The sequence below is a fragment of the Molossus molossus genome, unplaced genomic scaffold, assembly GCF_014108415.1.
Source record: "Molossus molossus isolate mMolMol1 unplaced genomic scaffold, mMolMol1.p scaffold_m16_p_3, whole genome shotgun sequence".
In the NCBI taxonomy this organism is placed as follows: domain Eukaryota; kingdom Metazoa; phylum Chordata; class Mammalia; order Chiroptera; family Molossidae; genus Molossus; species Molossus molossus.
Genome location: NW_023425366.1, coordinates 113,681,980 through 113,697,489, shown reverse-complemented (window position 1 = coordinate 113,697,489; position 15,510 = coordinate 113,681,980). Strand labels below are relative to the sequence as shown.

At 50.4% G+C, this 15,510-nt stretch overlaps 1 protein-coding gene across 2 annotated transcripts in view; it reads left to right on the top strand.

Moving 5' to 3' along the window:
- The window catches only part of ABAT (4-aminobutyrate aminotransferase), an 84,255-nt gene extending 69,060 nt beyond the window's left edge, over window positions 1-15,195 (top strand). For both annotated transcript variants that reach the window (XM_036279352.1, XM_036279353.1), the window contains exons 7-16: window positions 864-944; window positions 1,560-1,652; window positions 2,648-2,710; window positions 5,276-5,339; window positions 5,846-5,994; window positions 8,739-8,876; window positions 9,670-9,837; window positions 11,054-11,200; window positions 14,445-14,556; window positions 14,976-15,195. In XM_036279352.1, coding sequence (XP_036135245.1) covers window positions 864-944; window positions 1,560-1,652; window positions 2,648-2,710; window positions 5,276-5,339; window positions 5,846-5,994; window positions 8,739-8,876; window positions 9,670-9,837; window positions 11,054-11,200; window positions 14,445-14,556; window positions 14,976-15,097 — 1,137 coding nt within the window. In that variant the 3' untranslated portion in view covers window positions 15,098-15,195. The remainder of the gene's footprint in view (window positions 1-863; window positions 945-1,559; window positions 1,653-2,647; window positions 2,711-5,275; window positions 5,340-5,845; window positions 5,995-8,738; window positions 8,877-9,669; window positions 9,838-11,053; window positions 11,201-14,444; window positions 14,557-14,975) is intronic.
- Window positions 15,196-15,510: the final 315 nt, after the last annotated feature.

The window sequence follows — 15,510 nt, the reverse complement described above, 5'->3', positions numbered from 1 at the left end:
CCGCCCCTGGCAACCATGAGCTGTTTTCTGTCCCTATAGTTTCTCCTTTTCCAGAATGTCAAATAAATGGACCCATGCTGTGGGTCGCCCTTTGATTCTGGCTTGTGTCACTCAGCACCGAGACTTGGAGCTTCTTCCATGTTCTCCTTGCCTTGTGTGTCGGTACACCGCTCCTCTCTATTGCTGAGTGGTGGTCCGTGGTGTGCGGGCGCCACTGTTTATTTATCCTCTCCCCCGCGGAGGGACGTTTGGGTTGTTCCCAGGTTTGGGCAAATAAAAACAAAAGCCTCTGTAAACGTTCATGTTTGTTCATGTCTTCGTGTGGGCATGCGCTTTCATTTTACTTAGGTAGACTCTAAGTGTGGCATTGCGGGGTCCCAGGGTGCATGTATGTAACACACGATAGGAAACTGCCAGATTGCCCCCCAAGTGGCTGTGTCACGTGACCTCCCCACCAGCTGAGGATGAGAGTTCTGGGTGCCCCCACACTCCTCAGTACTTGCTACTGTCCTTTTTTTTTTTTTAATGTTTAGCCATTCTGATGGATGGATTTTTTTTTAATTATAGATTCACAGGAAATTGAAACAAATGGTTCAGAGAGGTCCCATGCACCCTTCGCCCAGTTTTCCCCAAAGGTAGCATCTTGTATAATTGCAGTGCTATATCACAACCAAGAAATTAGCACTTCCTTTTAAACCCAGAGCAATCTGAGTGGGTTTCTCTAAACGTGCAGGGATGCCTGTCATTCCAGCTCTGAGCCCCCCACCGCCTACTGGACCCCATCCCTGTGAACAGCCAGGTCGGTGGGCAGGGAGCTGGGTCAGGTCTGAGAGGTCACGGTTTGTCTCTGGGCCCCTTTGCAGAGCACATTCATCAACAGACCTGCCCTGGGAATCCTGCCTCCGGAGAACTTTGTGGAGAAGCTGCAGGAGTCCCTGCTCTCGGTGAGTGATGAGTCCTGGGAACAACCATCTGCCGCGGGACCCACCTCCAGCTCCGCCCGGTCCCCTGCTGGAAGACAGTTCTTCTCTTGGAGGCCACACCAGCAGGGCACGGAAAGGACTGTGAGCCACACAATTAGGGTGGGGTGTTTCTCCTTCACGCTTGCTCTTTGTGCTGTGTCGTTCACAAAGCGTATTTTTCCTTCTAAAGAAAACAAGGGATACCTTGTGTGCAGGGGAAAAAGGAACTCAGGAAAAATTAATATTTGTCGCTTGATAGGAGGTTTGCATGTTCTTTAACCCGCTTCCCATTTCGGTGTCAGTTGTTACAATGATTAGAATCATTCAGAACCTCGACTTCTCACCTACAAAATGTGGGTGTCTTGAGGGGTGGCAATTGTGTCAGGAGGGATAAACTAGGCTTTTCTTCGACCTTTTATCTTCTCTGCTCCCCTGCCTGGGCTTTTCCACCCCTGGAAGAGCCGATCCCAGTCACCAGGACGACTGCTTCAAGGACATCCCTGGTGTGGTCCCAGCCTCCCTCTGCCTCCTCGGGCGCCAGCTGGGGGAGGGGGAGTCGAGATGGAGCTGAGGCCACAGCTGTTTCTCTGCCTGCAGGTGGCTCCCAAAGGGATGTCCCAGATCATTACCATGGCCTGTGGCTCCTGCTCCAATGAAAATGCCTTCAAGACCATCTTCATGTGGTACCGGGTAAGGTTTCAGGCACGAAGACACACACACACACACACACACACACACACACACACACGCTCCCCAGCACCCAGCCACACACTCACCCCCAGTCCTACTGTTCATCCCAGCTGGCTAGAGTGTTGGACATCAGGGACAACACTCAAAATCCAGAGGGGACCACTGCCTGACGGGGCTTTCCAAACATCCAGTGGGGAACGGTGCCAAGTGCCAAGCCTTCAGCACCAAACTTACCCAATGCAATCACACTAAGTTACCTGGAATAACATACATACACCACCTCAGCAGATCTTCGTTGTTGTTAATAGAAGAGTAACGCACCTTATGTAATTACCTATGTACTTCATCACAAGCACAATTAACGATCTCACGAGTGTTGAACATACTCAGAGAGTCAGGAGGCTTTGACTAGAAATAAAATAACAAAAATTTATTCAAGAGTCTTAAGGTTTACAAACCAGAAACACTACTAGGCAATATCCAGAGTGTTCCAAAGAAGAAAGAAAAGTCTGGGAGTTTTATAGTAAAAAGTACATTCTTGAGAAGAATCAGTTCTGCATTCTAGCCCCTGGATTGGTCCAAGATGGTAACTGTCGGATGTCTGGTGGTCTAGACAATGTAACATCTTCTTGAGGTCATTTTGAAGGTTTGATGTATGTCCAGGCATTGATGCACAACCAACTCACAACGAACACACTGATGTACATCCAGGTATTGACGTGGGACTGGAGGATTCAAAAGTTTAAGTTCCCAGAGTCAGTTAAAACGAGAATAGTTGTGTCCTTATGCCTCAGCCCACGTGAAATTAATAATTTAGCAGCTTGAAGACAGTGACTTCATTTTACTTCTTCACTCTATTCCTCAATCAACATATAAGATCAACTCTTGAGAGAGCACTGTGTAGTTGTCTGGACTAACTCTGGGTTTGAGTGGAAAGTGGAAGCCCCTCCTACCCCAGAGCATCTCTGAGATTTTGTTCTGTTCTGTTTCCTCAGAGCAAGGAAAGGGGTCAAACGGGTTTCTCCAAAGAGGAGCTGGAAACGTGCATGGTCAACCAGGTAAGCGGACAGCGCCCCTCAGGCTGACACTAGTTAATGGACCCTGTCCTTCTCAAATAGTCAGCACAGGCTGCCCTAGCAAATGCCATAGGCTGGCTGAAGCCCAAGGTCAAGGTGCAAGCTGATTTGGTCCCCCAAGGCAGGATCTCTTCCTGGCCTGCAGACAGCTGCCTTCCTGCTGTGTCCTTCTGTGTCTGGGAGAGAGTTGGCAAGCTCACTTCTGCCTCTTTCTACAAATACACTAATCCCATCATGGGGCCCCTCATCCCCTCATCTGACCCTAATCACCCCCCAAGGCCTCATGTTCAAATACACTGAGGTTAGGGCTTCAATGTATTTATTTGGGGGGACATCAACATTCAGTCCCTCACAAGGGGCCCCGAAGCATTCTGCCTCCCTAGTTCGTTCCCCTGGTATTAAGCAAAGCAGAGCTCTTCCCGACCCAGGACAGTTTTCCCAGGACAACTGCGTGAATTTAACCCATCTAAGGAGGGCTTTAATGTACTCTCTAGAATAATCCAAAATGCCAACACACATGTACATATTCATACAATGCCAACACATGTTGAGAGTAACAATCACCAAAAAGATATATATATATATATATCTCCAGTAATAGGGAAAGTGGGATTAAGTGTACCGGTTCCCGGAGTCACCAGGGCGGCCACTCGCTGTGGGGCACAGCAGAGGTGGGGACCACTAGGAAAACCAAGTAGGTAGATCCAAGCTCTGCAACCAGCTTCAACCAGCCTGTCTTCCCCCTTCACATATGGGGCCCACTGCGATTTAGACAGAAATGCCTGCTGATTAAAAGAGAATCAAGGGCCCTGGCCAGTTTGGCTCAGTGGTAGAGCATCGGCCCACGGACCAATGAGTCGCGGGTTTGATTCCAGTCAAGGACACGTACCTCTGCAGCTCATCCTGGGCCCTGGTCGGGGTCGTGCCAGGGCAACCAGTCGATGTGTCTCTCTCACATTGATGTTTTTCTCTCTCTCCTTTTCTCTACCTCTCTTTGGCTCCCACTCTGTCTGAAGATAAGATATAGAAAAATATCCTTGGGTGAGGACTTAAAAAAAGAGAGAGAGAGAACCAAGGGGCACTGACTCAGTTACGCACTGCGTACACTGCGCTATCCTGCAGCTGAAATAGTTAGAAAGGTTTTTCTCTGCCTAGAGACACGTGTGCTATAATTTAGTGAAAACAGTGGAATGTAAATTGTATGGACACTGTAAATAAGTATACAGGAAATTACTACAAGAAATCCTGCTCACATGTTTATAATGGGGTGCCTATGGGTGGTGAGATTGTTTTATTTTGTTCTGTGTTTTTTCTTTTGTGCTTTCTTAATTTTTTATTCCTAATTTTGTCTCTTGCTAGCAATAGAGCCATACTATTCTCCATATTCATACAAACCTACATAAACTTAAGCTTGTTCTTTTTTTCTTCTGGCCGTTTTTTTAAAGAAATGGATTGTGCCCTGCCTCTTTCTCATCTGATATCCGTGCACATCCTAGTCCACCAATATTTTTAGATCTTATTCCTCCTATTTAATGTCTACAACCAAAGATGTGTGATGATGTGTACATATTACATTTCTACAAAGGAACAAGAAAAAAAATGTTTCCTTTCCTTAACAAAGAGAAATGACAAGACATACACTGGAGTTTGTGGGAGGAGGTCTCAGAGCGACCGGGTACCTGGTGGAGGTCAGCCAGCCACGGAGCATGCTGAATCGAATTCCCAGACACTGGGGTCCCCGGGGTTGCCTCTGGGTGATTCCTTGCCTGGTGGAGGCTCAGGAAACAATGCAGCTGAGCCATCCACCGGGGGCGGGGAGTTCAGGTGTCCCTCCTGAACACAAGGGCAGATGCCCTGGGGAGACAGAAAGGTGGGGGTCCTCCCACCCTCCCGCTCTGGCCCAGCAGACCTGCTCCAGAGGCCTGGGGCCTTCATTCCCTGTGAGGTGCCCACTCAGCCTCCTGTCGTGGGGGGCACCATCAGCACCTGGCCCACCTGGTTGCTGTGGACACGGTCTGGAGCCGGGGCAGAGCCAGTAGGAGAGGGAAGAGCCTGCAGACAGGTTGGAAATTCGGAAGCCCCAGGCAGCCCAGCAGGTGGCTGGTGGTGCAAGGGAGACAGGTGTGCAGTGGGCCCTGGGGCAGCACGCTCGCCCAGACTTCAGGCTTGTGCGACACAAATGGGCCCAAATGGTACAGAAGTTAAGACAGTTCAGATATTTGTGTGAAATCTCTTGATTAAAAATATTCAGGGGGACCATGTGGGCAAAACATCTATTGCCCGGCTATAGAAGCAGGGGTCCAGTTTGTGACTTCGGCCTGAGGAGGGATGTCTGGTTCTTCTGATAGACTTGGGTGCTCCTCCACATTCTGGGGGGCCACCACAGAGCCCCCCACTACTCACAGCCATGACCAATAACCACTATTTCTTTTTTTCAAAATTTTTTATTTATTAATTTGTTTTTGTTACAGATATTTCTCATTTTCCCCCCATTGACACCCTCCTCCCCTCCCTCCCGCCCCAATAACCACTGTTTCTTGTTTCTAGGCCCCTGGCTGCCCCGACTACAGCATCCTCTCCTTCATGGGTGCCTTCCACGGGAGGACCATGGGTAAGGAGGGGCCACTGGGATCCCAAGGTGGGAGTTAGCAATAATAGCAGAAGCAATAGCGGCGGCTGCCTTTGATCTCGAGTTGGCGATTACCCCACCTTGTCTCATTGACTCCACACCGCTCTGCAGAGTGGGGATTATTATTGCCTCTTTGCCGATGGGGACATTGAGGCTCAGCAAGGAGAGAAACATTCCAAGGTCATACAGTGGTAGAGCCAGGATTTGAACCTTTGTCTCTCTACCTGCAAAGCCTGTGCTTAATCTGTGATGAATGAGAAAGCAGTGCGCGCGCGCGCACACACACACACACACACACACACACACACACACCCAGCTCACAGGTTCGGCTTCGGCTTCAGGCTGTTACAGGAACTGGGATTCTGCAGGCAACAGGCCTCCCTGGGCACTTGAGGTCTTGGCTTGCAGTGCCCATCATCTCCTTTTTGAAGACTCTTCACTGTGCTCCCTCAAACCAACGATTCTCTTCTGTTTTGGGGGGGGCCTAGGTTGCTTAGCAACCACGCATTCCAAAGCCATTCACAAGATCGACATCCCTTCCTTCGACTGGCCCATTGCACCATTCCCACGGCTGAAGTACCCTCTGGAGGAGTTTGTGAAGGAGAACCAGCAAGAAGAGGCCCGCTGCCTAGAAGAGGTATCACCCGGCCCTTCCAGTCCCTTCCCCCATCCCCGTCCCTTACCCTCGCCACCCCAGCACTTCGCCCCAGAGAAGAGGGCCAAAGAGTTTATCTGGGGCTTGCACGGCACTCCCCGGGAGGGACATCGGGGCAGAGAGGCTTCTACCCCAGTGTTCCATATCCAGAGAGGTAATGGCACGTGGATTTTGCCACCCCGCGTCCTTCACCCCCCTACTGGTACCAATTTCGGTACCACGTTTCTTCAGAGGCAATGTTCAGTGATTCTGGAAAAGAGAAAATGAACTGACGGGCAGAACACGGGGCAGCTCGGAGAAGAAGTGATTGCACAGGCTCCTGGGCCCCCGGTTTTCAGCCTTCTCTCGGGGCCTGAGGCTGCTTCGGAAGCCTCGCGGGGCAGGGGGCAGGGCAGGGCTGAGGACACGGACCTCTGTCACCGTGCCTCCATTTCAACCCTCTGCCATGTACTGGGGTTCCACGTAAGACACCGGAGGGATTCTGTTGCTGGGGGAAATGGCTTTCACTCTTCCGGTTGGGATTTGAGCTCAAGGCTAATTTGAGGCTGGTTTCCTCTTAAGCACACCACTCTTTTTTGATGTTTTTTTTTAACATATTTTTAATATTTTTTCCTTTATTGATTTTAGAGAGAGAGAAAGGGAGAGGGAGAGAGAGAGACAGAAACATTGATGAGAGAGAACATCGATCGGCCACCTCCTGTATACCCCGACTGGGGATCAGGCCCACAACCTGGGCATGTGTCCTGACCGGGAATCGAGCCGGCGAGCTCTTGGTGCATGGGTCGACGCTCAACCGCTGAGCCACACCAGCCGGGCCACAGCACTCTTTTCATGTATGAGTTAGTGCCTACTAGGTGCGCAGCAAAGTGCTAGGTGCTGGGTATTTTGTGGGAAATAAGAGAGACAAGATAATGGAGTCTAGTACAGCCTGTCCAATAGAAATATAAGGCAAGCCACAGATGTCATTACAGCTTTCTAAGAATCACATTTTGTACAAGTAAAAAGAAATGGGTGAAATTCTTTTTTTTTTTTTTTTTTTTTTTTATCCTCACCCGAGGATATTTTTCCATTTCTTGTACAGATAGAGTGGGAGGGAGAGAGAGAGAGAAACATCGACGTGAAGGGACACGTGAGTGGCTGCCACCCGCACGACCAACCAGGGCCGGGGACAAACTGCAACCGAGGTACGTGCCCTTAGCGGGAACCGAACCCGGGTCTCTCCGGACCGCAGGCCGACGCTCTAACCGCTGAGCCAAACCGGCCAGGGCTGAAATTCATTTTAATAATACTTTATGAAACCCAATCCATCCAAAATAGTATCACGTCAACATGTAACTAATACTTAAAAACTATCAATGAGAGCCCCGGCCAGTCTGGCTCAGCGGTTAGAGCGTTGGCCCACAGACCAGAGAGTCCCGGGTTCAGTTTCCACTAAAGGCAGGTACCTCAGTTGCAGATTGTCCCCGGCCCCGGCTGGGGTCATGTGAGTGGCAACCAGTCGATGTCTCTCTCACATCGATGTTTCTCTCTCTCCCTCCCGCTCTTTCTGAAGATAAATGTAAAAATGTCCTCGGGTGAGGATTAAAAAAATGATCGATGAGACAGTTTCATATTCTTTTCTTCACGTTAAGCCTGTGAAATCCTGGGTGTGTTTTACACTCCGACACGTGTCAGTTTGGGCCGGTTGCACTGCAAGTGCCCGGCAGCCACACGTGGCTCGGGGCCACCGTCCTGGAGAGTGCAGCTCGCAGGAAACAGCACCGAACAGATGAGAACAGAGCCGCGCGATGACGCCTCGCAAGCGGTTCTCTGAAAGCAGAGACGCGTCTCAGAGCCCCCGTGGGGACACGGTGGAGGCCGAGGCCTCAGTCGTCATCCAGACAGCAGCTTTCTCCTTCCTTCTGCGTAACAGAGAAAGAGCGCCCTTGTCATTCTCTCTCGGTGTATGGTTTGGGGTTTTTTAATTATGTATACTTATTAAATTATTAATCAAGTATCACAATGACTACTCTTTAATTATCTATAAGGTAATGCCCATATTATAACAAGAGTTCAAGCAATATAGAGACAATGAGGTGCTTTTCTTACAACCCCATCATTGTTAACAGGTTTTTAAAAAATCTATTTCAACTTTATTAAAATAATTTACAAACTGTACAATGCACTCATTTAAATGCCTAGTTCAATGCGTTTTAACAATAAATGTACCCATGTAACCATCACTCCAGTCAAGGGCATCTTATCACCCTGGAAAATTTCCGTGGGTCAGTCTGAGGAGTCAGTCCAGGACCTCCACCCTACCCCACCCGCTCTGCAACCACTGCTTGGGTTTCTATCACGATAGATGAGTTTGGTCTCAGCTTTCTAAACAAACAAATATTCATCCCAAATTCTGCACAGAAAGGACTCTCCTACCAATAATAATAATATAACAATAACAACAATTGCTGCTGTCAGCGTGCCCATTGCACAGATCAGGAAAGTGAGGCTTCAGAAAGTTAAAGAATTTGCTCTGCGTCAGCAGTCTGCATCCCTGCAGGGGCTAACCCAGGGCCTAGGCAGGACACATCCCCATCCACACGTGTGGCTCTGAGTGGGTATCCCAGTCTTCACCGGAAGTGCACACAAACACATTTTCATCGCGTGGGTGGGACCCCACGTGCCCATCCATGGGTGCTGCTCAAGTGCCTCCATGAGCCATTGTCACTTCCCGCTTTGGATTGCAGGTGGAGGATCTGATTGTGAAATATCGGAAAAAGAAGAGGACAGTGGCCGGGATCATCGTGGAGCCCATCCAGTCTGAGGGTGGAGACAACCACGCCTCAGACGATTTCTTCCGGAAGCTGAGAGATATCTCCAGGAAGGTCAGTGCACGGGCCAAGGTTGGATGGGGTCTCAGGCCATTTCCAGCCGGATTCCCAGGGCAAAGGGTGGCTTTGGAGTCCTTGTAAACTTCCAGATGTCCAGAGACTGCCTGCTGGCCTCACGGGTAGAGAAGTTGGGGGTGGGGGCAGAGAGAGAATTCTTTCTTGAAATCTTATTGCAAAACCAGCCTCCATCCAATCTGCCACCTTAGTCAGAGGCTTTCGTAATCAACAGATTTCTGGAAAGGCCTGAGCCTCCACCCTTTCCTTTCTGGAGACCTCCACCTCATCTCTCAGCCCAGTGTGGTCCACATTCAACAGGGGCAAAAGGAACAGACATTATGTGACTATCGTGTTTGTTTTAATGTTCTGCATGTACAATGGCCCGTCCAACCAGCAAGTTCAGAGATGAAGGTTGTATGGCAACTTGATTTAAACACAAATACTAAGTAAATAATCGTCCTGGTGATGTAGACGTTTGGGGAAGTGGGTCTCACGGCTGGGCCACGCTTCCTCTTGAACGGGTCAGCCTGCTCGGGGACGGGAAACAGGCGAGATGCTGCCGTGCCCTGATTCAGAGGGTGTTCGGAGTTCTGGTTCGGTTCCAGCTCAGCAGCCAGAGGCGACAGGCAGGCGCAGCTCTGGTGAAACTGCCTGCTTAAGTGATTGTTTGCTTTTGTCCAAGAACATGGGCTTGGCTTGCAGTTCAGAAAGCAAGGACTCTCCGGCTGGCTGAGGGGTCGGAGGTTGTTCGACGGTGATGGGTTTTTATTTCTCCCTCCTCTCTCTCCAGCATGGCTGTGCCTTCCTGGTGGATGAGGTCCAGACAGGAGGGGGCTGTACTGGCAAGTTCTGGGCCCATGAGCACTGGGGCTTGGATGACCCTGCAGACGTGATGACCTTCAGCAAGAAGATGATGACCGGGGGCTTCTTCCACAAGGAGGAGTTCAGGCCCAATGCCGTACGTGCCAGCCCTTCCCTTCTCTCCAGGACAAGGGAGGGATGTGGGTGAAGAAGCGTCGCTTTCTCATAACTGCTCCATTCTCACCAACCAGGAACTGAGTGGACACCTGATGTGTCACAGAAGTTTTCTGAGGCCAGTTCCCATCGATTTAACTAGCCAGTGATCACGATCACCCTGCTCTCTCTGCAGGGCTGACTTCCTATCAGTCCATTGTCAGTCTTCTCGTTTTTCTTAGAAGACTGTGTGCTAATAGCTGCTGCTGTGAACTGAGCATTCGCTCTGTGCCTGGCCCAGTTCTCATGGACTTTTAGTCCCTATACCAACCTAACCAAGTAGGTGTTGTTTTTCTCTCCCATTTTACTAATGAGGAATCAGGCACCGATTGGTTAAGTATGTTGTCCAAGGTCACACAGCCCATTAAGTGGTAAAGCCAGAATTCAAACCCAGAGCCCTGCTCTTAAGTGCTATACTCTAGTACCATTTGTACATAGGGATTCTCACACACACACATACTTATCAAGGCTTAGGATCCTTCCTTCGACCCTCCCTGCGTGTAGTTTCCAGCCCCGAGGATGCCTGATGGTCCAGAATGGCTCCTGAGGTTCCAGCCATCACATCCCAATTCTAGGCCGTAGGAAGGACAAAGGAGGGAAGCACGGTGACCTTCTCCTTATCTTTGGTGGCCTTCCCAGAAATCCCACAACACTTCTATTTCTAACATTCTGACCCAGATCTGGTCACATGGCCACTCCCGACAGCAAGAGAGGCTGGGCAGTGTGTTCTCGTTGGCTGCGTTGACACCCTAAGTCACGGAGGAACAAATCGGTGGTCTCACCAGACTGCCCTCAGTCCACTCCTGAGTCCACCACCTATGAGCTATACTTTGTCTGGCAAATCACTTAGCCTCTCAGAACCTCAACTTCCTCCTCTATAAAATGAAGATCACGGTTAAGGGCCAACTTTCTTGATTTCTCCAGCACCTGGAGGAGTTAGTCTCCCTGATAGTCATATTGATAGTCATACCTCCCTATCGGGCTGTTGTTATGGAAAAAATTCAATGAGATAATAGGTGTGACCATTTCCCTCCCCGCCCTTAGTAGATGCTGAGTTAGCTTCTCTCTTCTTAAATGGAGCCAAGGTGTGTCTGGGGAAGTGGGCCCCTGCAGGGTGTGTCTGTGTGTGAAGCTTTCCAATGCCCCGTGCCTTGTTCCAGCCATACCGGATCTTTAACACCTGGCTGGGGGACCCATCCAAGAACCTGCTGCTGGCCGAGGTCATCAATGTCATCAAGCGGGAGGACCTGCTGAATAATGCAACCCACGCCGGGAAGGCCCTGCTCACGGGGCTGCTGGACCTCCAGGTACCCACCCAGCGCGGCCCTACCCCAACTCTCCCAGGAACCCACCCATGGCTCCCAGGGCCCCCAGGGTAGCCTCTGAGACCTCCAGCATGGCTTCGCACCTGCTCCTCCAGCAGGTGAAGAGGCAGGAGCTCCAGGGACCACACCTGGCCCTCAGGCAGGGTGCCAGATTTAGCAAATTACAACACAGGATGCCTGTTTACTTTGAAAAACAGCAACTTTCTTTTTAAGCATAAAAATATATACCTCATGCAACATTTGGGACATACTTATACTAAAAAGTTATGTTATTTCTCTGAAATTCAAATTTAACTGGGCATTCTGTATTTTACCTGGCAACCCTAACTCAGAGCAATTCGAACTTAGGAAAATGTGATTATCCTTATTTTCTGGATAAGAAAAGGGAGACTTGGAAAGGTGGCCAGCAGCGAGGGAGCCAGCTTTTTAAACCCAGATGTACCTGGTTACAAAGACTGAAGGGGTTAGTGTGGCTGTTCAGAGGACTAAGAACTTCTGGGTAGAATTTCTTTTCCTTTTCTTGGGGTGGGTTTGCATTTGAACTGAGGTTGGATAGGAGCAGGCACTAGAAAAGCCCCTGCAATGGGTCAGTCCCTTCCTTCCCGCCGGGGTGCTCTTTCACTGTCCTCCAGTGGTATAGGATAAGTGACAGGTGTCCTTTATTTCCCTGGTTGATGATGCAACCAGGCCCTGGCTTGGTGGAGATCTGGTTGTTCTGGGCTGTCGCAAACGTGGCTGCTCCCTGTCCTGATCTGAAGACAAGTGTTTCCCAAAGTGATGTCAACTGATGGTTGTTGGCACCAGTTCAGTGCCAACAGGAATCCCCAGCTCCTCGCTGGTCTGTTCTGCTCCATTCCTCTGTTCTCCATTCCATGCCAGCTTGCTCTGCCACGCTGGTCAGCTAGAGAAAGGGAGTCTTCAGTTTTCCATAGAAAAGGAAAGTCCACTCCCAGAGCTAGAGGGGAGCTGGCTTATATAGACAGAAGTCCCCACCCCCACCCCGTCCCTGATTGGTCTGTCCTCATGCAAATGAGGAGTCCAAATCCTAAAAGTCTGATTGGTCCAAAAGGCACTGTCCTAATTGGTCAGAATAGAGCTGCTCTGGTTGGTTGGAGCTGTGCAGTTCCAATTGGATGGGGAAAGCCTCAGTCCTGTTGGTTGAAATTGGACTCCAGGAGCTCCTTCAGAGGGGGCTCAGAGGACAGGAACAGCACAGGCAGCCAGTGCAAGCTTCTCCGAGTGCAGTTTGTGTGAGAGGCTCCTGTGTAGAAATGGCTGTTAGGCTCTGGGGTTTGTTGTTGTTGTTGTTGGGTTTTGTTGTTGTTGTTTTTTAATTTGAGCCCAGTTAGCCACCAGAACCCCTTCATTCTCAGGGTCCACAGTGGGTTCCATATGGAGAATGGTGGCACAAAAAAGGCTTCCGTGGAAACATCCCAGAGCCAACCAAGACAGACATCTTGTTTTTAGGAGCCCTGAGCCGGCTCATTTACAGGGATGGGAGCAGTTAGGCATCCTCATCTGGGCCCTACAAAGCTATAGGCAAGGAGGTAAGATTGCAGGAATGCCCTGACCCAGGGATCTAGACAAGTGGGTGAGACAACAGGACGCGTGTGGATGTGAAGGCCTAGATGCAGCAGGCAAAGCCATACAGTGAGGAGGAAATGGGGATTTCCACTGCTGCATGAATTAATCAAACGATTACTATGTCCTATTGTGTGTGTGTGTGTGCGTGTGTGTCACAAGGGCCACAAAGGGGTGTCCAAATGGAAGAGACCTTGTTCCTGGCCTCCACACTCTGATGGGAGAGAGGATGTGTTCAAGTCACTAGCTCCCAGCCAACAGCAAGTGCAAGGATGAATAGAGTGAGTGCCGGTTTGTCTTCTACGCTCATTTCCTCTCCTGTGGAGACCAAAACAGGTCCTTCACGAGTGCAGTGTGGAGTCCAGATCATGCGGGGAGGTGTCTAGCAGAGTGCCTTCACCGGAATGTGACTTTACCTCCAGTTTTTACCAAGGGGCTGTAACAAAATGACGCTTGTCCACCATCTCTGCCCCCGGTGCCTGAACGTATTTGGGGTTATCCGTTCACATGGACGATGGAGAGTGGGGAGGAACCGAGATCCTTCGCTCTGGGTGACTGTATTGCTTCCTGGGGCTGCGTTAACAAATGACCACAAACTGGGTGGCTTAAAACAAGCATTTGTTTTCCTTGTTCTGGAAGCCAGAAGTCTGAAATAGGACATGGGCAATACCGATTCCTGCAGGAGAATCCTTCCCAGGCCTGTCCGCTAGCGCCTCGGGGCTGCCGGGCGGCCGTGGGGTTCTTTGGCTGGTAGCTGCATCCCTCTCCTCTCGGCTTCTGTTCTCACATGGTGTTCTCCCCTCTCTCTGTGTCTGTGACCAAGTTCTCCTCTTCGTATAAGGACACCATCACAGGCTTTAGGGCCCACCCTAATCCACTGTGACCTGATTATATCAGTGGAGACCCTATTTCCAAACAAGGTCACATTCACAAGTTCTAAGTCAACATAAATCTGGGGAGGGGGCCACTGTTCATCCCAAACTCAAAGCCTTGAGTGAGGATGAGCTCTTTTTCTTAGAAGAATCAATCACGCCCTGGCCAGTTTTGCTCAGTGGTTAGAGCATCAGCCCATGGACCAATGAGTCATGGGTCCGATTCCGATCAAGGGCACGTACCTCAGTTGCGATTCATCCCCGACCCTGGTTGGGGTCACGTGGGAGACAGCCCACTCTGTCTAAACAAAATCTCCCTCCCACTCTGTCTAAACAAAAATGGAAAAATGTCCTCGGGTGAGGATAAAAAAAAAGAATCAATCAGTTTTCCAGAAGAATTGCTAATAAATAAAGATGGCTAATATCTACTGAGTGCCTACCAAGTGCCAGGCCATGGGCTTTAAACCTCGTCCCACTCAACTCTTTCCATAGCACATTGGGATCAATAACATTTATATCCTTCCATCTACAGAAGAGGACACTGAGGCCACTTAAAAGACTTGTCCAAGGTCGCACAGTGAGAAAGAGGCCAAGCCTGGTTTTGTACCCAGGACTGGACATCTCCAAAACCAGAGCTCCGAACCCCACACTGGTCCTGCCAGTCTATGCAGAGGCCCAAAGGCTAGACCCTGGGAGCACTGAGGAACCATAGCCCCTGAACTGGCTGGTACAGGGTGACAGGCTTTGATGCCAGCCTTGTTTCCCCACTGCAGGCCCGGTACCCCCAGTTCATCAGCAGAGTGAGGGGACGAGGCACCTTCTGCTCCTTCGATACCCCAGATGAGTCCATACGGAATAAACTCATTTTAATAGCCAGGAACAAAGGTAAGGTGACCAGGAGTGGACATAAATAGGCGTCTGTCCCTCCTCAGGGAAAGCTCTGCCCACATGCATGCCTCTGACCTGCCTCACTTCTGTAATTTACGTGGTTAGTATGTCCTGTCTCCACCGCACCGGGAGTCTCTGGAAGGCGAGGACTTATCTCAGGATTTCTCTATCCCAGACCTCGTTCAGGGCAGCGGAGCAGGAGTGAGGGGGGAGGGGGGAGAATGAGGGATGAAATGGCTGAAGGAAGAGAGAAAGGGAATGCAGATGGATGGGGGATGGCAGGCAGGACAGCTGGAAGCCGGATGGGGAGAATGACATAGCTGGGTGGGGGTTCCCTGTGTGCAGCCCCCTCTTGGCTCTCACAGCCTGTGACTGTGACCCCAAGCTCCTAACTGGCGGCCTGCCATTTCTTTCAGGCGTGGTGTTGGGGGGCTGTGGTGACAAATCCATCCGTTTCCGCCCCACTCTGGTCTTCAGGGATCACCACGCACACCTGTTCCTCAATATCTTCAGCGACATCTTAGCTAACTTCAAGTAAAGAAGCCATTTCCACTGCGCTCTGAGAAAGCCCTGATCTCAACAGTTGTCAAATTGATTAGTTTGCCTAATTCATGTTTTCACTTAAAGTATCAGAGGAGAATGCATCAACTGAAGGGTGGTGTGTGGGAGGGGACCTTTGGGGTGGCTTGGGGGAGGGAGAGGATGGAGAGACTGGTTTTGGTTTTCCTCCCTGCAGAGCCAATGGTGCCCATTGGTTTGAGCCTCAGACAGAGTCTTAGGATGGGCCGTGAGGGTCCTGGCCATATATCTGCCCACCCTTGACCCCGACAATATCTTTGGAAGCCAGTCAAGGGAAGGATCCCTGCTCCTGGGACTAGTGGCTGGGACTCCTGGGTTCCTGTCCCTCTCAAGTGCCATATTGTGTGACCGAGGATGTTGGCTCCCTCACCC